Source organism: Haliotis asinina, chromosome 7, assembly GCF_037392515.1.
Source record: "Haliotis asinina isolate JCU_RB_2024 chromosome 7, JCU_Hal_asi_v2, whole genome shotgun sequence".
In the NCBI taxonomy this organism is placed as follows: Eukaryota; Metazoa; Mollusca; class Gastropoda; order Lepetellida; family Haliotidae; genus Haliotis; species Haliotis asinina.
Window position 1 is genome coordinate 66,815,171 of NC_090286.1, and position 27,517 is coordinate 66,842,687.

Below are 27,517 nucleotides of genomic sequence, written 5' to 3' on the forward strand. Positions count from 1 at the left end.
TCCATTTTGAGATTACGTCAGAATCATTTCCTTGTAAACTGGGAAAAAAACAAATCACCCAAATCTGTAAATAGCAAAAGGCACCCCTTTGGGGCCTCCCCTACATACCTGCCAAATTTTACTGACAGATATTTAGAAGTTTTCGAGTTGTGCTCCGGAAATGAAGCCTATCCCTCCATTTTGAGATGTTTGAGAAGTCTGAAACATTTCCATGGAAACCCAGAAAATTATAACACAAAAACCTGTAAATAGCAAAAGGCACCATGTTGTGGTCTGCCACATATATCTACCAAGTTTTGCAGAAAAATATTGAACGGTTTTTGAGTTATGCTCCGGAAACGAAGCCCACCCCCCCCCTCACTCCAACCATTAGACTAACACCAAAATGTTCCATGGAAAAACGAAAACAAGAGTCATCAGAAGATGACATATCCCCCCAGCCCCCATATATTTGAAAGGACAAATCATCCGACAATTACTTATTGTGTTTTTAGACCAAGTCTGCATTGTTTCTGAATTCATGAAAAATATAAATGCTATATATCTGTAATCAGAAAAAATCACCATTTCAAGATCTGTCTTGTATATCTGCCAAGGTCTTTTGAAAGATATGAAATGGTTTTCGAGTAGTGCTCCAGAAATGAAGTCAGCAACATGTTCATGGAATAATAATAATACATCATAAAAACCTGTAAATAGCAAAAGGCACCACTTTGGGGTCTGCCACACGTATCTACCAAGTAACAGAGACAGATATTAACAAGTTTTTGAGTTCTGCTCTGGAAGCGAAACACACCTCTCACTTTTGAGACTAAATCAAAAATGTTTCCATGGAAACTGAGAAAATGATAAATCACTAAATACTGGAAATAGCAAAAGGCACCACTACAGGTTCAGACTCTACCAAGTTCTGCAGCAAAATATTAAACAGTTTTTGAGTTCTGCTCAAGAAACAAAGCCCATATCTCCATTTTGAGACTAAGTCCGAAATGTTTCCATGGAAACCAAGAAAATGATGAATCACAAAAACCTGTAAATAGCAAAAGGCACCACTCTGGGGTCTGCCACACATATCTACCAAGTTTTACTGACTGATATTAAAGGTCACATGCAACGTAAAACACAACTTTGCAGATTCTGGTAGCTTTTGGTATACACTTACAGAAACAAATAATCAAAAATGCCAATTCAACCTATAAAGTTGAAAAAAAAAACCTGATGAAAAAAAGCCCGCAAAATCTGAGTTCAAACGTTTCACTAAATTCCCCCCAGCGCTGGGGGGAAAACTGGTTTCAACAGCTGTGCTGCACTGCGTCCATAACGCATGCGCAGTGAATAGTTTCGCGGAGCTTGAAACAGTATGCATGCCCAACGTCTGAGGTCCTGAGCAGTAGTCTAAACTTGGTTGTGTACACAAACAAGTAAATAATCTACTCGTTACGTCAAAAAACTTGTTGATTGTGGTAAGCAGTCTCTGTCACAGAGAAAGCCAGTGTCTGGTTTATTCACACCTATATGTCTGCATGCCTGTCTGCAAACGACAATATGCAATACACAGCTTCAATCATTGACCACGTGCAATTTGAACTTAACACCTATCAGACAATACGACATAAAGAAAATATGTTGATTTATGACTCATGCACCTGAGTCCCGTGTCTGCCACTTTATGTAATTAGGCATGTGTGATACACATGACATGTTTTTATGTCTGTGGGTTGCAAACAAACTACATTCATTTTTTCCGGGTGACTGGATCTGACGGAAACTGGTACAAACTCTTGTCAGTTTCAAGTCCTGCTTTGTACTTGGACGAATGACAGATTCCAGCCACACAGTAGTTTACCATCTCTACTGACATGATTTTTTATTGGATCGAGCGCAAATTCAGAGAACATGTATTTTCCAAATCCAACATCTCTATATACATTCTTCATGGATAACAACTTCTTTTAGTGTATATGATTTTGTTTGACAACAGTATATGAATCCATACTGAAACGACACATCAAGTACACTAAAAGAAGTTGTTATCCATAAAGAATCTTACTTTCTTGTGACTGGCTATACTTCTAAAATGCCCATCAAACAGATCATCTTTCTGTACACACAATGAACCCTCAGCATATCAGCAAAAGAAACAGCCAATCGGAAGCCGTCGTTACACTTGAGTGCATATCCATCTGCTATGACTGGGTTCGGTCTCCCGAGGGCTTCTTTTCGGGGGAAGTAAGAATAAGTACAAAATATTGCACTTTTGAATCGCGATTGTATGCTTATAATTTTATTTGGTTTTTTTAAAAGCAGCAATGTATATTATATGTCATGTATTAGTGATAAATGTGTTTTAATTATTTTTGATTTTTTGGTTGCATGTGACCAAAACGTTTCCATGGAGACCAAGAAAACAATAAATCTCAAAAACCTGTAAGTAGCAAAAGGCACCACTTTAGGTTCTGATTGACATATCTATCAAGTTTTGCAGAAAAACGGTTTTTGAGTTCTGCTCCGGAAACAAAGCACATCCCTCCATTTTAAGTCCAAAATGTTTCCATAGAAAAAAATACATCAGGAAAACATGTAAATAGCAAAAGGCACCACTTTGGGGTCTGCCACACATATCTACCAGGTAACACTGACAGATATTAAGAAGTTTTTGAGTTCTGCTCCGGAAACGAAACACACCTCTCATGTTTGAGACAAAGTCTGATTCGTTTCCATGGAAACCGAGAAACTAAGAAATCACAAATGCCTGTAACTAGCCAAAGGCACCATTGCAGCTACTGACTGGTACATCTACCAAGTTTTGCAGAAAAATATTGAACTGAAATATTTAAATATTTTCTAGTTTTCATCCGGAAATGAAGCACATCCCTTCATTTTGAGACTACGTCCGAAACATTTCCATGAAAACCCAGAAAATAATAAAACGAAGCCCATTCCTCCATTTTGAGACTAAGTCCGAAACATTTCCATGGAAACCGAGAAAATAATAAATCACAAAATCCTGTACATAGCAAAAGGCACCACTTTGGGGTCTGCAGCACATATCTACCAAGTTTTGCAGAAAAATATTGAACGTTTTTTTGAGTTATGCTCTGGAAACGAAGCCTGCTCCACCATTCGACTAACACCAAAATGTTCCATGGAAAAACAAAAAAAAATAAAAATGCCAAAACTCTGTAAACAGCAAAAGGCACAACTATAGGTTGAGATCATTACTTCTATCAAGTTTGGTCTAAAAATATTGAACGGTTTCTGAGATATGCTCCGGAAACAAAATGATTACTGGCGGACGGGCTGGTGGACGGACGGATGACGAGGCGTCGACTATATCCCCCCGCATTACATGCCGGAGGGATAAAAATATAGAGGGGTTTTGAGTTCTGCTCCAGAAATGACACACACATCTCACTTTTGAGACTATGTCCAAAACGTTTCCACGGAAACCCAGAAAATAATAAATCCCAAAAACTTGTAAATAGCAAAAGGCACCACTTTAAGTTCTGATTGATATATCTACCAAGTTTTGCAGAAAAACATTGAACGTTTTTTTTAGCGCATTACATGCTGGGGGGATAAAAACCATGTTGACTGTGATAAGCACTCTGTCACAGGGAAAACTCAATGTCTTGTTTATTGACACCTATATATATGCCTGCCTGTCTGCTAATGACAATATGCAATGTACAACTTCAATTACTGACCATTTGCAATTTGAGGCTTATAAGCCATAAACAAGGAGCCGGCTAGGTTCATGCACATGAAGCAGACCTTCTGGGTTAGAGCAGTGAAAAACAGGTCTCCTTCGTGTGAATTTCACCAGAACTGTTAAGCCAATTTTAATTATGTTTTTCCTGCCAGCTAATCTGGATAATCTGGACTATGCGCATGGGTGATCAGCTAGGGCTGCCTCAATATAAGGAATTAAAATTTGATAAATGTGTTTATTTACATTACATTTTATTACATTCACATGAATTCATTATTCATTATACATTTTGACACAATTTAGGACAATTTCCAGTTAAAAGATGCAGAATCTGCATTTTCCATTTGTGTAATTTCATTGTTACAGAGGCGTTGCTTCAGGTTCTGGAGGGTCTGCTCCAACTTCTTCTTTGAGGGCGGTTTCCCTCCAGCCTGGTACTGGTGTAGTTTTGATTCAGTTGACATCTGAATTGACTATATAAAGGTGATTGCCTCAAAGATGTTGGGATGGGCCTTCTTCTCAATCTTGTTAAGAGCCTTCAAAATGATTGTTGGTTCGTGTTGGTGTTGTGGTGGTTCCACTGGTGGGTATATGGAGATGCCCTCTATCCACTGGCTGGTCACATAGTTTGCAAGTCCGGTGCATCGGGCATCATTGGGATTGACACTAAGACATTTTTTGTTTCATTTATAGTTCATTTTACATAAATTATTATTACTTAACATTTTCCATTGTTTTTACCTGAATGCATCGAGGAGACAGCTAAAAGCCCTCAGTTCTGGCGGTGTCTATGAGGATCTGGAACATCCGGTGATACGTCTCTTCACGCTTGTCTGGGAGAAAGGCAAACATCAACAGGAACATCTGTCCATTGACCATGGCATGAATGTAGAATGTAGACTGATTTATATAGCTGGTAAAATATCTTGGGACTGGAGTAGAAGGTACCATCGCCGTGTATGATGTCTGTTGCCATCATACTTCTTTAGGTTGCTGTCGGTAGCGAAGATGACTACTCTGTTGACAACCCCATCGTCTCACAGCAAAAACTGCTCTCCAAGTTCTGTTGTCTGGAAATCTGCAGGGATGACAAGGTCTTGTCTACAAGTTGGGAGGTGGGTGGTTACGATTATTGCTAACCATTGTCGCAATGTCATTTGATGTTGAAGCTGTTGATCCACAGTTCTTGTCCAGCCAGGCAGCGCCAGGAAATCCAATTTTGTTTTCTTTTGTTGAGCCTGTACATGAATCCTCTATAGATATCTTCCTCCTCTAGCAGTTGGTGTGAACTTGTGACCTAGCTGTACCTCTGCCATGATGGGAATAGTGCTTTACCAAATTATCATTCCCTTAAATAGTATCTCGAAACAAACTCATTCAGATAAATATAATTGACACGTGAAGACTATTTTTTTTTAATAAAGTTCAGAGTTAATCCTGATAACTATTCCTGAATGAACACTATTTAGGGAAATGATTAGCTAATTAGGGCATCTCATAGCTAAGCCCCTAAACAAACACCAATCAGTTAAAAAAACGGATTACTGAACATCAAAGGAAAAATAAGGTCTGCTTCATGTGCATAGTTTGAAACCCAAAGGTCTGCTTCGTGTGCCGGCTAGGTGTATCGACTAATGAACCAGTGGCCAATGACAAGGTGAGTCCACATCCACCGACCCTGACTGGGTTCGGTATCACAGCTGCTTCGTTTTGAAGCAAGTAAATCCAAGCACAAAATATTGCACTTTTGAATTGCGATTATACGCTTATAATTTTGTATGTTTTTTTCACAATCACCAATGCATTTTATATGTCTTGAACAAGTGATAACTGTGTTTGATTTTTTGGTTGCATGTGACCTTAAAATAAAGATACAGTTATGTTTCTATGTTATGTTTTTGCTGTTTTGTTTTCATGTGTAACCGACCACCTAGGTCCTGATTCAGATATCCAAATGATTTGTTTGTCCGAACAGTTCAATAAAAAACGAAGTGTTCTGATAAACAAGCTCTGACTGTACATTCTCTTTCTCATACATGCCAATTATACCATACCAATACACCGTGATGCCAATTATACCATACCACTACACCCTGATTCCAAATATACCTGTACCACTAAACCTGGATGCCAATTATACCATACTACCACATCCCAATGCCAATTATACAAGTACCACTACACCCTGATGACAACTATACCGTACCACTACATCTTGATCACAATTATATCATACCACTACACCTTGATGCCAAACACAGATGCCAATTATATCTGTTCCACTGCACCTAGATGCCTATTATACCACACCACTACACCCTGATGACAACTATACCATACCACTACACCCGATTCCAAATATACCTGTACCACAACACCCTGGTGACAATTATACCTGTGCCACTAAACACAGATGCCAATTATATCTGTTCCACTACACCTAGATGCCTGTTATACAAGTACCACTACACCCTGATGACAACTATACCATACCTGTACACCCCGATTCCAAACATACCTGTACCACTACACCCTGATGCCAGTTATACCTGCGCTACTAAACACGGATGCCAATTAGATCTGTACCACTACAACTTGAAGCCAATTATACCTGTACCACTACACCTTGATGCCAATGATACCTGTATCACTACACCCTAACGCCAATTATATATGTACCACAACACTCTGATGCCAATGATACCTGTATCACTACACCCTAATGCCAAATAGATCTGTACCACTACACCTTGATGCCAATGATACCCGTATCACTACACCCTAATGCCAATTATAAATGAACCACAACACTCTGATGCCAATCATACCTGTACCACTACATTTGGTGCTAATTATAAATGTACTTCTACACCCAGATGCCAGTTACACTTGTACCACTACACCCCTATGCCAATTTTACCTGTACCACTACACCCTGCTTACAATTATACCATACCATTCAGTGTCTGCTCTCGCTTAAATTTACTTGGGGTCCGTTGGACCCCTTCACTTAAAAATTAGGGATCCAAAAACAAACTGGATGGGTCCATGAATCAGCTAGGGCACCTTGCATGTGGTCAACTGCATAGTGAGAAGTGTATTTCATTGAGTCTGAATCACAACCTAATGTTTTCGGAAATAATAGTCATGCATAATTCCATGAATGCAGCACATTTTGATGAGGCAATTTGCTCCTTCGCCATCCAGTATATGTTCAGATTGAACTGCACATTCCTTGTCATTCAGCACTTTGTAGACAGCTGTAGACATGTTCTATCTAAGAGTGGAATGCCTATCATTATGGCAGCCAACAGTAAATGCATTGGTCATGCTTTCAGAAATACAAACATGGCAAGTCATGCCAAGTGATCTCTAAAATCTTAACCAGCTGTACTTTGTAAGCCAGCCACTTTGAAATCGCTTTGCAACTTTTTGTTTCTTGTGCAAAGTTTCGTTTTCTGTGTCATTGTTTTGACTAGTTTTCTCAGCTGGTAATGATTTTTGAGTGGTAGTATTGCCAAACCAACTGACTAAACTTGCCTGAATACGATGGCTTGTCATTGCAGGAGCTGTCAAATTTACGTAAACTCAGTAAATGACATGGAACAAGGTCAATAACAAATTTACGTGGATGATGATTATATATTCACTCACTCTGACGAATTCTAAGAAACCCACTAAAACCCACAACAAGTCTGTTGTAGAATATCAAAATATTTAGAGTCCATAAAAGAAAATCAACGCTCATATTCATGTTTTCGCAGTTATTCTGCATTATATTTGTTCAGGCAGTTACCCGGATCTGACGAATACCCTTGGCTTGCCTGGCTATTTTAAACTTGACATGACGTCATGTTTTCGACCAATCCGCAAGCTAACCAAATTACGAACGTTGCTGAGCCATTCAATAGGTATCATTGACTGAAGAAACCTACGGACCACACCGTACATTAATTTATGCAAAACCGATAATAGATGTAAATCAAGTAACCAGTTTGGGTATTGGTTATGAAAAGTGTGAGACAAGTAATACTGGTTTTGTTTAACAAATTGAAGAGTTTATGAACCAGCAACGTTTATAAACATTCACCATGTTCACAGTTGTCTTTGACATGAAATAACCCAATACACTAGGACATGTACTTGTGAGTGAGACACAGGTGAGAGTACAAAGGTTCTAGTCAGTATCACACTGGTGGGAGTATGGAGGTACTAGTGTGTGTGACACACATGAAAGCATGGAGATACCTGTCAGTATGACAAGGTGGAAATATGGCGGTACTTGTCAATATGACACAGGTGGAAATATGGAGGTACTTGTCAGCATGACACAGGTGGAAATATGGAGGTACTAGTCAGCATGACACACATGGAAGTATGGAGGTACTAGTCAGTACTGACACAGGTGGGAGTATGGAGGTACTAGTCAGTAATGACACAGGTGGGTGTATGGAGGTACTAGTCAGTAATGACACAGGTGGGAGTATGGAGGTACTAGTCAGTACTGACACAGGTGGGAGTATGGAGGTACTAGTCAGTAGTGACACAGGTGGGAGTATGGAGGTACTAGTCAGTACTGACACAGGTGGGAGTATGGAGGTACTAGTCAGTAATGACACAGGTGGGAGTATGGAGGTACTAGTCAGTAATGACACAGGTGGGTGTATGGAGGTACTAGTCAGTAATGACACAGGTGGGAGTATGGAGGTACTAGTCAGTAATGACACAGGTGGGAGTATGGAGGTACTAGTCAGTAATGACACAGGTGGGAGTATGGAGGTACTAGTCAGTACTGACACAGGTGGGAGTATGGAGGTACTAGTCAGTACTGACACAGGTGGGTGTATGGAGGTACTAGTCAGTAATGACACAGGTGGGAGTATGGAGGTACTAGTCAGTAATGACACAGGTGGGTGTATGGAGGTACTAGTCAGTAATGACACAGGTGGGAGTATGGAGGTACTAGTCAGTACTGACACAGGTGGGTGTATGGAGGTACTAGTCAGTAATGACACAGGTGGGAGTATGGAGGTACTAGTCAGTACTGACACAGGTGGGTGTATGGAGGTACTAGTCAGTACTGACACAGGTGGGAGTATGGAGGTACTAGTCAGTACTGACACAGGTGGGTGTATGGAGCTACTAGTCAGTAATGACACAGGTGGGAGTATGGAGGTACTAGTCAGTAATGACACAGGTGGGTGTATGGAGGTACTAGTCAGTAATGACACAGGTGGGAGTATGGAGGTACTAGTCAGTAATGACACAGGTGGGTGTATGTAGGTACTAGTCAGTAATGACACAGGTGGGAGTATGGAGGTACTAGTCAGTACTGACACAGGTGGGTGTATGGGTGTATGTGTATGGGTGTATGTGGAATACTTGTGAGTATGACACATATGGGAGAATGGAGGAATTTGTCATTACTACACGTGTGGGAAAAGGAAACCAGGATATTAGTCAGGTGAACTCTCCAAGTAATGGAAGACATTTCACCTGTACTTATCAACAGCCAGCACTTGTTGTGAATTGCATAGTTTAGTGATATGAATCCACGTTGGTATTGCCAACTGCCCCACTAAGGAAGCCAGCATACAAAATTTAATCTGGCCCTTTGCTCCCTGGCATGTAAAAATTCATCAAGACCACCATAACATATATTTACAATGGTCCTTGGGACACTTGCACAAAACGATCTTAGAGCTACAATTATTGTAAATCCTTAACATCGCAACCTTAGGCTTTGGTTACAATCGCCATCCACTTGCACAAAGCGATTGTAGGGTAAGGTCATTGTAAGTTACAATCAAAACTTACAATTGGTCAGAACCAATTGTAAGGAGCTAAGATCATTGTAGTCAGTAGCAAAAATGGTGCTCAAGTTGCTGTCAGTTTCACGCAAATAATTATCTTTACGTTTGGAGATTCTTTAATATTGCATTAAACTTTATGATTAGCCTCAACACATCAACAACATGGAGAAAGCAACATCGATCACGTCAGAAATATTGCTATTTGAGGTAGTGAACAAAATCATTATCAAGTCGATATCACTCACTCGATTAAGTGCTGGAAAAAGTGTGAACACCATACCTTTTTACCTTTTTGGTAATCAAGGAAAGGATAGTAATGAAAGGTTTCTCTATGTGATTAGCAGTGGCCATGACCATTTCAATACCTCAAGGGCAGCTTATCTTAGTTTTACGCAAGATGGGAGTGGTTTCCCTGTGCATATTATGCAATTGCCGTAAAATCTGCCATGCCCAAACACAATGTATGTCCTGTTGTGACAGCACAGATCTCCACATATATTTCTTTTCGGTCATAGTCGTGTCAATGACTTTGTCATGGTTTATCATTACAATAATGTACAGTTGGATAACATACAAAATTATGCTTCTTTCTGACGAGAGACAAAAGTTTTAATCTACGCATTTTAAATATAATACAAGTATTCTTCAAACAGGAACATACACTAGCTGAAGCATGTGAAATTTGTGTAAGAAAGTCCTTTAACAAAAAGAAAAAATATTTATCAACAAAACGGAGTAAAGCAATTAACATACTGTGGATAAGTATTTAACAACATATACAACACACACGGAATAATATCTTTTTCATATTTCCCTGTCATGCTTTTTCCACAACGCTCCCACAGTCATGTCACCCTTTCATATCTTTACGAATCTAATGCTTGTGGGATATATTTGGGATTTTACTCCAAATACCACCCACCAGATGCCAAAATCAGATTCATTGACATTTAGTACATTTAGGTGTTGTATCATAAGGAAATTTTGTTTATAATTTATGTTATCTTTTAATTTTCATGATTATTAGGTCAATAACTCAAAACCCAAATTTGTTAATGTATTTGTTTGTATTTCAATATTTTCAAAAAAACATGATATTTCTGTGGTTGCAGTATCACATTCTTAGTTCATAAATTATACTAGAATGTAGAAAAATTAGAGAATAACTCACGAGGTACGAGTTATCATATATGTTATCTTCCAAGTAATCATTACGAAGATTTGTGGGGTTTTTTTTGTTGTTTATTGCATAGCTCTCCCTGCAATGCAAGGTTCTAAATGAAGCAAGTCTCCTATTTCACTACAGTCTCCTTTTCAATGTAAATGTGATTATTTGTTATTTTATCAAAATGATATTTATATTCAGTGACTAAGCATGAGTCTAGTTTAGGTTGGCAATTACAGAGTAGGAGTTCTGCAAAATATCATTGTGGTCCACAGACTTCATTAAAACAACTTGCACTGACTGTACACATGTCTAGAATAATACGCACAGAATGACATATTTCATGCGACTGAGAAAGCTGTTCCTACTTCATTAGGAAATTACCCAAAGTGTCCCTGCTCTCCCCACGTTACTGAACACGGATATCGATGCATTTTGCTCGTGCCGCAAGACAGGCACCTGCTCACGAACTTGCTGACCTGATCACTATCTCACAACATTAGCACATTCATCAATACAACACAACAATTGTAGTCTGTAAATGCTCACATCCATGCACAAAGAATGCGCCAAAATCCTGTTGGTGAGTTCGGCTACCTTTGAACTCCTAACAAATCATTTCAAACCTGGACATTTTATGAGCGACTGCTTGTAAACAGTTCGACTTTAGGGCGTGGGCTTTTCCATCAGGGTAGGGCGGTAGTTCGAAATTCAAGGGGAGTTTTAGGTAAATACCTTTGTCAGTGTTTAGAGCGTTTAGAACATCAACTGCCGGCTGTGGATCGCTGTTACTTCTCTGTCGGTTATAACTGGGTCTCTCAGTCGCTCCGTCTGTTTTGGTGGCCATGATCGAAGTTCCTCTAAGAGAAGCTACTTCCGGCATTGGGTCACAGATGTCAGAATGTGTTTTTATTTTGTTTGTGTTTGCTGTCCATAAATACCGTGTTGTTTTTCAATGTAATAAAGATTTTAATTTAAAATAATTTAGCTATTTAAAGTAATATATGTTGTAGTCATTACAATTGTTATCTATTTATACTTTAAACTATTAGCCTAAAGACTATTTAGGGCCACTATTTACAGTAACATGGATATGCAGCCACCCTCTGAGTTTTGTCCAGATGACGTGTTTATATACGTGAAGTTTTAAGTGTATTTAGAAGAGAAATACCAAACTAAAAGACAGTACATAAAGATATTTTTTCTGTATATATGCAACCCACAATTGAAAACCTGTGCACCCTGCATGTGGTAACGAAATAATACTGTGGTCATTGATGGTTACAGGGGTTTGTTTCACAAGGCATGGGGAATCTCAATGGAAAGTGAGTTCAGTTGAAAGCATGTGTACATGATGGGTAGACAACCCATAGGTTGCACATGCACATCTACATGACAGGCGACAACCCATATATAGGCGTCATTTATAGGCATATCTACGTGATGGGGAGACAACCCAGGTAGTGCAAAGAACATGTGTGAAGTTATGAACATATAAGCACCGCATATCAGTTTTTTTCCAACAGTCATATACAAAGAAATCAGACACCGAGTATGCAGAACACCTCACATCGATAGGACCTGGTGTCACTGCTGTAGTGATGATATATAGCTTTGAGCTTGCGATACGACAGTTAAATATTCAAACAACAATTGTCAACTAAGGTCAATTCTAAAAGTAACGCTCAATGTGAAAAGTAAATGTTAAGATATGGTGAAGTAATCTGGTGTATGGAACATGTTATCTAAAAGTGGTGTCAGATCATCGGGTTAGCTAGATGTAACTGTAAATTTAGATAGAGTCCCTTTGAAATCTGTCCGGTCTCTGGCGGCCAGATGGGTCCTATTTCATACACTGCATTTACAGACAAAACTACATTCTCATTATAAACTGTCGAGAATAGTATAAGCACATTCCTTCAGATATGTATCGACACATAAATAACGAAAATTATCAAATGGAAAATATATTATTTTATATGTGCCAGGGGTGAGTAGACTGCTGGATAGTGAATCTCCATGAGAAGTCCATTGACGGGTCCACAAATGAAATATAGTCGTTAGGAAGCTACTCGGTCTCGTATCTTGTGACTGATGTCACAGGCATATGACTTGTGACGTCATTCTATAGTATCCACATAAATATAAGGTGGAATTGTGAAACAACATCGCCAAATAGACCGTTCATTACAGAGATATATCTGGTAAGTGGAAGTCAGTCTCTTTAATTTTGGATGAATACAAAGACACTGATCTGAAGTCAATTTAGACCTTTTTGAATTGTCAAATGGTTGCCAAATGTTTTGTTTCCGAACCCTAGTGTAATAACTTGGGCAGAATTATGGTAACTATATAGAATATACGAGTTCAGTGATCTCTACACAAGCCCTGTCGATTATATTAACTCGGTAGAGAAACACTGATTTCATGACATTGCTAGCCCATTGCTCAAGTCTAGAATTATGCCAGAAGAAATCGTGACCGCGGCTGTGACGTACAAAGTTTCCCGGAAGATAAAATGAACACGTCCATGAACACATTATTTTCGTATAATTAATGTGATTTGAATCTAGGTGTATATTTGTATTGAAACATATCAATATTGTTGACTCGAGGCATCAGCTGATGATAGTCAGTAGTTTGTCTCTTGTTTTGAAATAGTGAGGTAGTTGAGTTGTGATGTGTTACATCATACATGTGATAGTGAGCAGGATATGACAACTCAACTCTTTTCCTGATGTCTTCATTGTCAGGTGACCCAGGCAAACAATTCTGACAATGGAGCAGACAATACCGTCTTCATCTTCCAGACTATGGTCAACTTTGTCATGCTCTTGTGATGTCAGTTGTTTTTAGGATAGCTGTGACTCAGTGTTACTCTTTTGTGAAATAACTAATTGGCATAAAAACACGTTATTTGGACATTGATAGAGATTACCAAAGGTGTTCAAAGTGGCTGCTACAAGCTGGAATATTATGAACAGACCAGTCTTACTTATAACTAAACATCACTGTTTCCAGGCCCTTAATGGAGATTTTGAGGATGATTTCATATTAAACAATGGACACTGACAAGTGACAGTGGAATGTTACAGTGATAAATATTCGTCTTATCCTAGACTTTAACTTGTAGTTATTTACAACTAAATAATACTTATTTACTGTACATATGCTCTTACTGATCCCATAAAACATTGGGACTGAGAATCCTACGTATTCTTCTACAGGCAGTGTTCTATACCTGATTGCATTCTGCTTGTTTGGGGGGCGAAATTAGATGTAGGTGGAAATAAACAGAATTGGTAAAGATGTATTCACACAGGCTTTGTATCTCTTCTTTGTCACGACATGACACTGATGATGCAAATCATCTGATGAGATGTGCACATGTATTTGACAATGATCCATATGAATAATTGCATAACATATTAAATTACATAAATAAGATAAGAGATACTGTTGTTATTCTGTTAGAAGTATTAGCAGTGCTTATAAAATTATTGAAGAATTACTAATTAATCAAACATATTTGTGCTCCATTTTTTTTTTCAGAAGGAGAAGAACAAATCCAAGCATAATGTCTCATATTTACCCATCACTTGAGGACATGAAGGTTGGCCAGATGGCGCAGGTACAAATAACAGTTTTCATAATCTTCATAATTGTCATTAAGATCTTAAGTTTGGTACCCTTGCCATAAATTCAGTCTAGCAGATTTGGATGTCCACATTTGGCCTTGTCCTTGTCAAAGAAAACCTGGATTGATGACGTTCCATCTGAGCATGCCTTAGGATGGCTGTATAATTGTGTTAGTTACTACATTTTGTTTGATGAACAGTGAGGTAGCCAAGGGGCTAAAGCGTTCACTTGTCACACTGAAGACCTAGGTTTGATTCCCCACATGGGTACATTGTGTAAAGCCAATTTTTGGTGTCCGATATTGCTATAATATTGCTAAAAGTGGTTTAAAACTAAACAGACTGACCTAAAACATTACGAAGTATAAAGAAGGTGTTATTGTGAAAAGGTTCAAGTGTTGCCTGTAGCCTAACCATGTGATACTATGTGCGAGGGATACTAGCAGTAGTGATTAGTTCATTTGTTGTATGAACCTCATGGTCAGTGCTTGTTCATCATGCAGCAAGAATGTCCAGGTTTCATTAGTTGATAAATTTCTTCTGGATTGATCAACAGATTCATATTTCTTCTTCAGGCTCAGGCTCAATATGAGCAACAGACATCAGCTCATCCAGCTGTTACATACCCCCACCCTCCAGGAGCCTACCCACCCCAGCAACCTCCTGCTTACACTCCACACCCCACCTCCACTCCAAGCGGGTCCATGTACCCATCTCTTCAGGAGTACATGGGACTACAGATCACACCCGAGATGACTGCTGCTATGACTGTTGTACCTGCCAACCCAACACAGGTAACTCAAATAATATACTTGTCTGCAAACAATATTCACTTTTGTCCAAGGTAGTGTAGGCCCGTGAAGGTCTGGGAGAGAATTGGCCTTCAGCAACCCATGCTTGTCGTAAGAGGCGACAAACAGCATTGGGTGGTCAGACTCACTGACTTGGTTGACACGTCATCGGTACCCAATTGTGCAGATCGATGCTCATGTCGGTCACTGGATTGTCTGGTCCAGACTCGATTTTGTACAGACCGCCATCATATAGCTGGAATATTGCTGAGTGTGGCATAAAACTCAACTCACTCACTCACCCAAGGTAGTGTAGATTTTCTTCACAGTAAACCTTGGTTTGGAGTACCATTCTTAGATGTTACTTAAAACATCAAGATGGATTGCATTATGGTCATTTTTCATTTTCTAAACTAAATCCTGAAAACAAGGTGCCAGTGGGGCTGAAACTTTGTGGTGATAGAGGGACATTGTTCTGAATAAGCTTTCTTATTGTCGTGCAAATCTGTTTCAGGTGGCAGTGCGACAGAGTGGGTCAGGCAGCATGCAGGTTGCCCCAGTCACAGGCAACAATCGAGGATTGGCAAGGGCTGAGATCAAGCAGGGCATCCGAGAGGTGGTCATGTGCAAAGATGGTACAGGCAAAATTGGACTCCGCGTCAGACACGTCAATAATGTACGTAGTTGCATGTTAACAGGAGTTCATTCACCAGTTTCAGCTTCAAAAGGGTTCTGAATATCATGCTAATGTACCTACATGTTGATGTAAATAAATAGAATTCAGGCATCATAGTTGTAGATATGTTAGGATCTAGTTAGTCAGCTGAATCAAGCTGCAGCCAGGGAGGTTTGGGTGTTGTTCATGTTGATATGTTTCTGGGCGCGGGTGTTGATTTTTGTCTATTTCTGTGTGTGTCTGCTGTTCAAGGGTTTGTATATCTGCTGGATTTGGGTTTGTTCACTTGGTGTTTGTGCGTGTTCCAGGGTTTGTTTGTATGTCTGGTTCAAGACAACTCTCCAGCAGCTTTGTCTGGCTTGAGGTTTGGGGATCAGATCCTACAGGTCAACGGGCAGACTGTGGCAGGCTGGGACACTGACAAGGCCCACAAAGAGTTGAAGAAAGCACCAGCAGAGAGAATCACAATGGCTGTGCGAGACAGGTGGGACAAATACACTACCCAATTGTGTATCCTGGGTGGGAAATTTGTAATATGCATTCATTCCACTTTTAACCTGTGCTAGTTTTTCATCTGATTTCTTGTTCACGTTCCATCTTTATTGCTACAGACCATTTGAGAGGACTATCACTATGCAGAAGGACAGCAATGGCTACATCGGCTTTGTGTTCAAGGATGGGCGAATCAAGTCTATTGTTAAAGACTCATCTGCTGCACGTAATGGAGTGCTGACTGACCATCAGCTGACAGAGGTCAATGGTCAGAATGTGATTGGGCTGACAGATAATCGTGTTGGAGATATCATCGATGCTGGTGGCAGGACCATCACCATCACACTGATACCCTGTGTCATCTATGACCACATCATCAAGTGGTAAGTTGTCTATGCTTGTCTTACTTAAGTTGTCAGCCTGGCAATTCTGCTGCTGCTTTCTTGTCTTGTAGCATTTTGATGGCCTTGCAGGAAGCAACTGGTTTAAATGAGGAAGCTCTTGAAATAAATCCAAGCTAAGTAATTGAATTTATGCTAAGTTTCATGGAAAGTTCAGATGTTGAATGTATAAATGCCTTGTGCGATATCAGATGTTACCATTAGAATACATACATCCATATAAATTTGTTGAAAGGCCCTTTTGTCTCAAAGAGATGAAGTTCATGACAGTAGTTTCTCTTATATGTCAACCCATGAAGGTCTCAGGGTAGAATAGGCCTTCAGCAACCCATGCTTGTCGTAAGAGGCGACTAACGGGATCGGGTGGTCAGACTCGCTGACTTGGTTGACACATGTCATTGGTTCCCAGTTGTGCAGATCAATGCTCATGTTCTTGATTACTAGATTGTCTGGTCCAGACTCGATTATTTACAGACCACCGCCATATAGCTGGAACATTGCTGAGTGCGGCGTAAAACTAATCTCACACACTTACTCTGACATGTGACTAGTTCTTACCACTAACATAGATGACTAGTTGTTGCAAACTAACATAGATGACTCTGACTCTTGCAACTAACAATAGTAACATAGATGACTATTTCCTATAACGATGTATATAACTTGTTATTGCTACTGATATATACCGAGGTGGACAACGATATATGCAGATCTGAATTCACTTCAGAAACATAGGAGACAGTGCTAATGTTCACATTTGAATAAACCCACTTCTTTTGATGATAATCACCTTGTGCTGAAAAGTTTATGAGTGCTCTCAGCATGTCAGTTGTAGATTTAGTCAGCTCATGTACTGAAGGCAAGATATGAAAGTGGTTTGTGACACCTCGTGGCAGGGAGATAACACTTGAGTTTCTTGGTGAAGGTTGACTGTTTTCACTGTTGCAGCATGGGAGGTTCTCTCTTCAAGAAGATGGACCACTCTATCCCCGAGGTGTAACCTGTGTTGTTGTAAACAGACTGATTTGATGATGCCCTGCCAACTCGGGAAAATAGTGTTGGATTTCTGCCTATATCTGTATATAGCTTGCATGGTGATAGAAGGCAAGGAGGACGTCTGTTTCATGTTGGCAAGATGTGAATAGCTGTGTAAATACGCCTGTCATTTCATAAGGGGCCAAATCTGTAAAACCAAACCTGAGAAAATAAGTATACAGTGTTATGTATAAGCTGTATCAAAACAGATAATTTATGAATGAGGTAAAGTTACATGTACTGATTTTGTTTTACCTCTTGAAATTGAAGCATTAAAATCGTATTTCATATGCTTGTCTTTAGTTAGGAGTTGTACATAAATTTGAGATTTTAAACTTAATGTAGTGTTTTGTTTTAAATTTGTTTTACAGTTACAGTCTGTTTTCCAGGTTTCATTTCTATTTTAGCCCTAGTCACATGACGGGGTATTATTTCATCATTTGTATATTAAGATCTCAGTGTGCAAGATTCATTTGTTATTTGGGAAACGTTTCTGTCACGAAATATTTTATCCACAGATCTGATTGGAATTTGCCCCACTTGATTTCATGCTGAACTTGCAGAGTAATGACAGGCTATTATTGTCTTTGGTATTGTTGAATAACAATGTCCCTGCATGACATTACACATGGCTAGAAGATTAATTGTGATCAAAATCATTTCAAGTAAGTTCAAGCCATTACATTTCTGAGAATAATCTGTGCCTTTTATCCTTTTACCTTGTATAGTTTGCAAGGAATGTATTTGCATACTTAGAGCACGATGTGTCCATCACTTCCAGCACATCAGATCAATGTCACATCTGTGGCGTGTATGGAGTCAGCACATTTTCAGGTCAGAACTCGCTGAAGGTTGACTCTCACATTTTTATTATTTTTGTTCAAAATATTACTGTTTCCTAATCTCAAGCAGATGCAAATCACTTACTTCTTCAGGTCACAATGATCACCAGACCTGTCTGTTCTGAATCAGTCGAGAGAGTTTGGACAGTTGTCGGGTATTTAGAGTCCACCTTGTGACAGTCATAGATCCAAAAACTGCAACTTAGGTAAAACTTGGCACCAACAGAAATATAGTATATCTCAAGGCACATACATTCTTTTTGTTCCCATTAACTAGACAATGTCTGTACAGGTTAATAAATGTCCAGCTTATTGAATTAGTAAAATTGTTAATTTAATTTTTTTTTCATAAGATTTGATGTTCTCTGTTTCATCAGTGCTATACATGTATGTGCTTTCTTATTATTTTTGAAAGAATAATATATAATCTATGGTCGTTTTGTTAGACCATTGCATAGTTTTTCATGCAGCATTTTTATGTAGCTATGCTCCAGGAGAGTATAAATAAATACAACTGTATCTGTGTTATTGTTGTCACTGTCTGACAGTGTGTGCTTGTCTGATAGTAGGGACAACAATGTGTGTGTGTGGCCAACAGCAGGAGCAACAGGGTGTGTAGCTGACAGCAGAGGCAAGAGTGTGTGCTTGTCTGACAGTAGGGGCAATGGTTTGTGTGGCTGGCAGTAGGGGCAACAATGTGCATGTATCAGATGGTGGGGGCAACAATGTGCATGTATCAGATGGTGGGGGCAACAATGTGCATGTATCAGATGGTGGGGGCAACAATGTGCATGTATCAGATGGTGGGGGCAACAATGTGCATACTGTAAATCATGAAATTATTGCGAGCACTTTATTAATGCGAAAAATGCGTCTGTACATGTGTCGCATTATTAAAATGACGCATTTCAGTCTTGGGGTGTACTTTTGAAAAAACGTCAGAAAACAGAAATCTCTTCTTGTCCTTATTGTCTTCAATACGATCAATACAGAATAAAACAACACTCTAGACATCTTGTATAACATTCATTGACAGTCGAGCACTCGTTACATTGACACTACTTAATACCCATTGAAATTATTCATCGGCAAATTTTGTCACTAAGCAGAAGTGTTGACTCTACACACTACACCAGTCAATACAGGTCACTTCCTCATCACAGGTATCGCAAGTAAGTTATCACTGGTTACAATAATCACTGTCAATTGTTCAAAGTCATTGAAGCACATCAGCCAGACCGGACATTCTCCAGTCACACAAGATCGTTTCACGATCTTTGCTCACCTTTGCAATCCCGACCTCTATCCATTTGGCATGTAGAGGCGTCATCACAGCCGTTATGACATTGCACAATTACCAAGGTTTTTTATATGTTAACGTGTCACCTCAATTTAATTTGAGCAAATCCGTTCAACAGAAGTCTTTCAAGACGGATTACATTTATAATTGTTGTCATAAGACAAGTAGTGGCAAGCAATCACATGATCAAACATGGCAGCGTAATCAAAACATCATCAGCTCCATTCCATTCAATGCTTAACAAGTTCAATCCAGGTCACTAGTGTGCGGTAATTAGAAATGAAAAGAAAATGAACATCAAAGAATCAGGGTGTCGCATTTTCTGATCAACACCGCTCCCTGAGCTCGCATTAATTTCATGACGCATTTTAGACAAGACCTTTGCACTCGCATTAAATTCATGACGCATTAATTTCATGATTTACAGTATATCTGACAGCAGGGGCATCAGTGTGTCTGACAGTAGGGTCACTGATTTGTGTGGCTCATAGTAGGGGCAACAGAGTATGTGGATGAGTTTGTGTATCTAACCGTTTAGGCAACAGTGTGTGTGTCTGACTGGATGGACAAATATGTGTCTGTGACCAACAGCACGGGCAACAGTGTGTGTGTCTGACAGTACGGGGATGTGGGTGTGTGGCTGATAGTAGGGGCAACAGTGTGTGTGTGTGGCTATCAGTGAGGGCAACAGTGTGTGCGTGGCTGACAGTACCACCATATTCAGTGGAGGTTGAACTTGTTGCCATGGAAATGCTAAAATGTTTCAGTCTGAAATCCAAACCTACCCAGAGGCACCAGTATACCACCAGACCTATACATGTGCCAAGTCTGGCGAAGAATAGTGAAAAGTTCTGTTCCGTGAAAGTGCTCAATCACCAATTTCAGTCAAAGTCAAGCTTCATACACTCGTGTAACCCCCAAAAGGTACATCTAAGGATTATGCTTGACAAGTGTACCAAGTTCTATGAAGCTAGATGTTTATGCCCGACATGAGATGACCTCCTCATAGTCACAGCCCAAGTCATGTTTCCATGGACACTGCAAAAACAATAAAATTCATATCTGGTCTAACCCCCCAAGAGCACATCTAGGGATCATGCCTTACATGTGTACCAAGTTTTGTTAAGCAAACCTGCATAGTTTAGGAGGTATGAATCGGAAAAGTATGCAGACAGACGCAACTCGTTTCTATGTCCCCTGCAATTTTATAGTGTAATTCTCACCACACCTGTTGTAGTACAATTTTATGTGGGGAATAACTGGTTACAAAACAGGTGTGGGGAATAGTCCTATCGGTAACAAAACAGGTGTGGGGAATTGTCCAGTTGGTTACAAAACGTGTGGGGAATTGTCGTACTGGTTACAAAAAAGGTATGGGGAATTGTCCTACTGGTTACAAAACAGGTTTCGGGAATTGTCCAACTGGTTACAAAAAAGGAATGGAGAATTGTCCAACTCGTTACAATAAAGGTATGAGGAATTGTCCAGTTGGTTACAAAACAGGTTTCGGGAATTGCCCAGTTGGTTACAAAACGTGTGGGGAATTGTCCAGCTGGTTACAAAAAAAGGAATGGGGAATTATCCAACTCGTTACAAAAAAGGTGTGAGGAATTGTCCAGTTGGTTACAAAACAGGTGTGGGGAATTGTCGTACTGGTTACAAAAAAGGTATGGGGAACTGTCCAGTTGGTTACAAAAAAGGTATGGGGAATTGTCCTACTGGTTACAAAACAGGTTTCGGGAATTGTCCAACTGGTTACAAAAAAGGAATGGAGAATTGTCCAACTCGTTACAATAAAGGTATGAGGAATTGTCCAGTTGGTTACAAAACAGGTTTCGGGAATTGTCCAGCTGGTTACAAAAAAGGTGTGGGGAATTGTCCAGTTGGTTACAAAACAGGTTTCGGGAATTGCCCAGTTGGTTACAAAACATGTGGGGAATTGTCCAACTGGTTACAAAAAAAGGAATGGGGAATTATCCAACTCGTTACAAAAAAGGTGTGAGGAATTGTCCAGTTGGTTACAAAACAGGTGTGGGGAATTGTCGTACTGGTTACAAAAAAGGTATGGGGAACTGTCCAGTTGGTTACAAAAAAGGTATGGGGAATTGTCCTACTGGTTACAAAACAGGTTTCGGGAATTGTCCAACTGGTTACAAAAAAGGAATGGAGAATTGTCCAACTCGTTACAATAAAGGTATGAGGAATTGTCCAGTTGGTTACAAAACAGGTTTCGGGAATTGTCCAGCTGGTTACAAAAAAGGTGTGGGGAATTGTCCAGTTGGTTACAAAACAGGTTTCGGGAATTGCCCAGTTGGTTACAAAACGTGTGGGGAATTGTCCAACTGGTTACAAAAAAGGTATGGGAAAATGTCCAGTTGGTTACAAAAAAGGTATGGGGAATTGTCCAGTTACAAAACAGGTATGGGGAATTGTCCTACTGGTTACAAAAAAGGTATGGGGAATTGTCCAGTTGGTTACAAAAAAGGTATGGGGAATTGTCCAGCTGGTTACAAAAGAGGTGTGGGGAACTGTCCAGTTGGTTACAAAACAGGTGTGGGGAATTGTCCAGTTGGTTACAAAAAAGGTGTGGGGAATTGTCCAGCTGGTTACAAAACAGGTATGGGGAACTGTCCAGTTGGTTACAAAACAGGTGTGGGGAATTGTCCAGTTGGTTACAAAAAAGGTGTGGGGAATTGTCCAGTTGGCTACAAAACAGGTGTGGGGAATTGTCCAGTTGGTTACAAAACAGGTTTCGGGAATTGCCCAGTTGGTTACAAAACGTGGGGAATTGTCCAACTGGTTACAAAAAAGGTATGAGAAATTGTCCAGTTGGTTACAAAAAAGGTATGGAGAATTGTCCAGTTACAAAACAGGTATGGGGAATTGTCGTACTGGTTACAAAAAAGGTATGGGGAATTGTCCAGTTGGTTACAAAAAAGGTGTGGGGAATTGTCCAGCTGGTTACAAAACAGGTATGGGGAACTGTCCAGTTGGTTACAAAACAGGTGTGGGGAATTGTCCAGTTGGTTACAAGAAAGGTGTGGGGAATTGTCCAGCTGGTTACAAAACAGGTATGGGGAACTGTCCAGTTGGTTACAAAACAGGTGTGGGGAATTGTCCAGTTGGTTACAAAAAAGGTGTGGGGAATTGTCCAGTTGGCTACAAAACAGGTGTGGGGAATTGTCCAGTTGGAAATGTCAAGATGGGGACGTATCATGTGGGGAAATGACCAGACCCCTTACTAGACTTACCTGAAAAGTCTTGATGGCAGAAGAAGAAAGTAGATAGGTAAGCGGAAAAGGTGTTGATAGTAGAAAGTTTTGACAAGTGGATCCATACTACTCCAGAAATGACAAACCTGCTACAAATGAAACCAGTTGTGAGATTGCTTCCTGTTTGACAGACTAGCATGCCACGCAGTAGTATATACAATGGGGGTTTTAAAACACTTTCAAGAAAAGTCTCTACAAAGCCTTATTTACTAAATAAGGCTTTGGTTGGGTCCTTAGCTCTTGCTACTATTACCCCTACTACTTAACGTGTGTTGGAGGTAACACTGTGCCGTACGGTACGATCAATAATTCTTCTCTTACAAACCCCCTACCCGGCCCATCCCTCAAGTAGTACAAGTTAGGTTCGTCGGCTTTCATATCCACTTTATCTATGTTGTAAGTTTTGACTGACCATATAGGATCGGTGGCCCGCTTACGGCTATCACCCTCGTGTTCCCCCAGCTGGTATAGATACCTCACTAGGGCCCTATCTGGTATCTGTTTCTCCTTCCCACGCAATGGAGCGGCCGACTCTGCAACTATTGATTTTAGTTTGATAGCGTCTGCCGGTTTCTTACCGGTGAGACGGGTGACTTCATGGTTGATTGCCGACACCACCTTGGGTAACCTCGTGACCCATTCAGTCGATCGTTTTCCAGGGGTGACCATCTCCCTAGCATACTGATGGCCGAACAAGCGCTCAGCCAAAGTCCTATTAAATCTCTCAACTATGGCTTGGCTGCGATGGGCTCCGGCCGTGCCACGCCTGACCTTTGTATCGTGTTTGGCTAGCAGTTGTGACACGGCACCCATGAACTCCCGTCCGGGGTCAACTTGCAGCTCTGTTGGCCACGTCAGCGGACTGCGTTTGTATATGCGTTCGAATCCTCTGGCTACCTGGGCCGAATCTTTCGTGGTCAAGGGTTCGGCTTCCTTGTAACGACTGGCTACGTCCACTACGGTTAAGGCATACTTGTACCTCTTGTCGTGGGGTAGGAACAGTAGGTCTGCCTGGTGAACGCTATTAGGTATGTTAATACCGAACCTCCTTCTAGGCACGTAGCATGGTGCCGGCAAATAGATCTGCCACAGGGCTTGTTTTTCAAGCCACGCTTTGGCTTCCTCCGGGGGTACTCGCGCTATTTTAGCTAGCTTATCTACTGCGCTAGCTCCTTTCCAGTACCCACGCGGGCTGTAGTAAATAGCCTCAAATTTTTTCATGTCCATACGCGTATGTGTTTATCCCATCAATAGCTATCCACGGACGCCTCATTCAGCTTGCTATAAAAGCAGTCAATAGGGGGTAGTCTGGTCTCGGTGAACTTGACCCAACTATCCATGTACTCATAGGGGTACACACCCTTCCTCATAAGCAGGGGTCTAGTCTCGGCGTCTGTGTATCGATCGGTGATAGGGAAGGTATTGTTGGCCTTGACCAGACTGTCGAGTGACGACAGGAGGAACTGAAACGAGTCAATGAACCTAAGTCCGTTTAAGCTGAAGGAGATGTATCTCTCCATGTTGTTGGGGATGCACGTTATATTACCATCGATTTTCGCGATGGCCTGCATGATCAAGTGTGAGTCGTACCCTCTCAAGTTGTGAAAGACAACGGGGATGTTTATTGTCTTAGGGTTGATTTTAAGCTTGAGGTTGCACGCGCTGTGAGCGGCGCCTCTATACTTACCAGTTATGTGGCAGTGATCTCTCACCGAATCACCGTTAAGTGGTGAGTCACACACGTGACAGTTAGTGCTACTAGCGTGAGCTAGAACGACTCGGGTCATACGCATGGGAGCGATTCTATACAATGTATTCCTAATAATTTTTTCTTCCTCCTGCAAACACTTTAGAAACCTTTCAGCCGCGTCAGGGCCCCTATACACTACCGGAGCTTTCGTTTCCCCGTCACAACGGACGACAATGTATCCAAACCCACAGGCTTTATGCTCTTGTGTTTTGTGGGTGATGGGAGCCTCGCCGGCGGCACCACTGGGGGTATCCCCCACCACCACCAAGGCTTCGAAGTCGGCGTATATGATATAAGGCACAGACATTTGGTTCTTGTGGTTACTGAATTTTAGGATATTATCACCTTCCTTAGGCATGTCGACTCGTATGGCCGTCTGCCCCACACCTTGACAATCATCCCGGTGGGATTCTAATAAATCAGCTCGTGTGAAGCCATGTAGGCATCGTTCACAGAAGTGGGTCTTTTCTCTGTGTGCCGATTGGTCATACAACAGCCTGCTAAAGTGTTTTATCCATGTGTAGTGATACTTGTCACCTCGCTGGATCATGAATATATTGATAACTTGGCGATCCTTCACTTCGCTGACCCTGTGTACTATTGTTGTGTTACCTTCGTGCCCAAAGACATTTATAGCCAGATTATTCTGTTTTTCTACTTTAGTGATCTGGGATATGGGGGTGGGTTCATCTATACCATCCCAGTTGAGTCCATCTTCCTGAGGATAATTAGAAGACCTGTTCGGATTAGTGTCAGCTGGAAATAAGGCTGACCTGATAGCTAACCTCCTCTATTCTTAACGTTTACTATGGCATGTTTGTTCCTATAGTAGGGGGGCAAGGCTAGGTATGACCCGCCTCTGAACGGCACGTAGTTAGCTATGTCTAGATAGACATTATCGATTTTATCTACAGCCCACCCGGACCCCAAGTGTGTGTAGCGTTCTAGGTATTCTCGTATCTGCTGAAAACTGGTATCGATTGATGCGTCAATGGTCTCTGTATGTGTGACAACCTCTTGTTTACCTCGGAAGTAAGGCTGAACATATTCAGTGGTACTCCCAACCTGCTTATCGAGCGACATTTTCAGTGTGATCTGAAACTTGATACTTCCTAGGTTATTTAGTTCCTGGTTGACCTTATCAGCTATCAGAGGCTTGATATCTGTAATGTCTATGTTTCTATCAACGTGCATGCGCCAACCTCTCAAATAGTTGCCTACAGCGCGCTCAGTGCGCACGAACTGTAGGTCAATAGCTCTATTCTGTCGTAATAATTCTACAAGCTGTGGTTTTCTCATACGGGAATATCCGCCTAAACCCAAATCGTGTGCCTCGGCTTGTTTTACTGTTACTGTAGGCACCACCACTGGGGTATGTGATAACAATGCGGTTAACCCGGCTCTCCCCAGGTTTGAATAACCCGTGTATCCAAGCTGTTTTGCTTGAGCTTTTAATTGTTTTACCGTAGGAGGGGCTTCTAAACCTAGTAATCTCAACAATGCTGACTTCCGCATTCGAGAATACCCGATCACACCTCTCTGTTTTGCGACCCGCTTAAGCTCGCGTACAGTAGTCATAGTGTTTACACCTAACATAACCAATGTCTAATTGGAGTCTATCTTGAGCAGTCGCCTACGTTCTTTTATGTAGCCCTTTTTATTCTCGTAGATGAGTTGATGTCTGACTACGTTCGCTCCGTGAGCTTTACATAGACAGTAGTGCCCTTTAACCCCGATACCACACACAGAACACGTGTAGTTAGGACTTCCCATATGGAAACAACAGAACCCCTGATTCCTGCATTTCCTACCACAGGCCTCGGTCTTCCCCATAAGTATGTATTCGCATTGGTATGGAGCGGGTCTCATGTTTACTTATATAGGTATTTAATTTAATTGCTTCGCAACCAACGCAGTAGCTGCTATACCCAACACTATGAAGCCCAGTTCACGATTCATTTGTCCCTTGGATGGTGTGTAGTACTGAGCGAGTGTGGGTTTATTGAGCGGTTCCAATCGTTTACCAGTTAGTAGGTAGTATTCTTTCATTGCTTCATCGACATCGTTGAATGTTTGAACGGCATGGTTTTCACGCTGGAGTTGTTTGTTAATAAAATCGATCCTCTGGAGGCGTTTTTTAGCGTACTCGGCCTGTGCCTTTTGTAAGTTCTCAGTAGCGAGATCGTGCCGCTTCCTTTCTTCCTGTATTTCAGCCGCGTGATCATCTCGTAGTTTCGAGAAGAGGAAATTACTCCCGGAAAATGCCAGGGCATTCACTAACGCCCCACCGACCATCATAGCTATCGTGGCCATCCTATATTTATTTCATTATATTATCAGGTATTATCCCTTGTTTTACTAGGATGTCTTTTGTGGCCATCGCCATACCAAGGTTCATTATGAGCATACCCATATCCTGCAGGTTGAAATCTAGCTTGATAGTTGGTTGTTTAAGCACCATTTTAGTCAACCGAGCGTACCCTACTGCTAGACTGGCGACCACTGTGGCGTGGTATGCGTCGTTGACGAACGTTTTCCCCTCAGACATTATGTATATATAAAAATATTTTAAATTATAACATGATATGCGGGTCGACAGTGGGGGTTACCACCTCACTGTTGGGGGGTAC

At 40.8% G+C, this 27,517-nt stretch overlaps 2 protein-coding genes across 3 annotated transcripts in view; one reads left to right on the forward strand and one right to left on the reverse strand.

Annotated features, from left to right (window-relative positions):
• LOC137290448 (phosphatase and actin regulator 1-like) overlaps window positions 1–11,750 on the reverse strand; it is a 99,743-nt gene extending 87,993 nt beyond the window's left edge. For both annotated transcript variants that reach the window (XM_067821388.1, XM_067821387.1), the window contains exon 1: window positions 11,426–11,750. In XM_067821388.1, coding sequence (XP_067677489.1) covers window positions 11,426–11,573 — 148 coding nt within the window. In that variant the 5' untranslated portion in view covers window positions 11,574–11,750. The remainder of the gene's footprint in view (window positions 1–11,425) is intronic.
• A 995-nt stretch (window positions 11,751–12,745) lies between these two features.
• On the forward strand, window positions 12,746–19,082 carry LOC137290451 (syntenin-1-like). The gene is made up of 7 exons (XM_067821391.1): window positions 12,746–12,894; window positions 14,243–14,321; window positions 14,904–15,122; window positions 15,634–15,795; window positions 16,104–16,279; window positions 16,407–16,670; window positions 17,637–19,082. Exons 2-7 carry the CDS (start codon window positions 14,268–14,270, stop codon window positions 17,686–17,688), a joined length of 927 nt encoding a protein of 308 aa, XP_067677492.1. The 5' UTR covers window positions 12,746–12,894; window positions 14,243–14,267; the 3' UTR covers window positions 17,689–19,082.
• The last annotated feature ends 8,435 nt before the right edge of the window (window positions 19,083–27,517 follow it).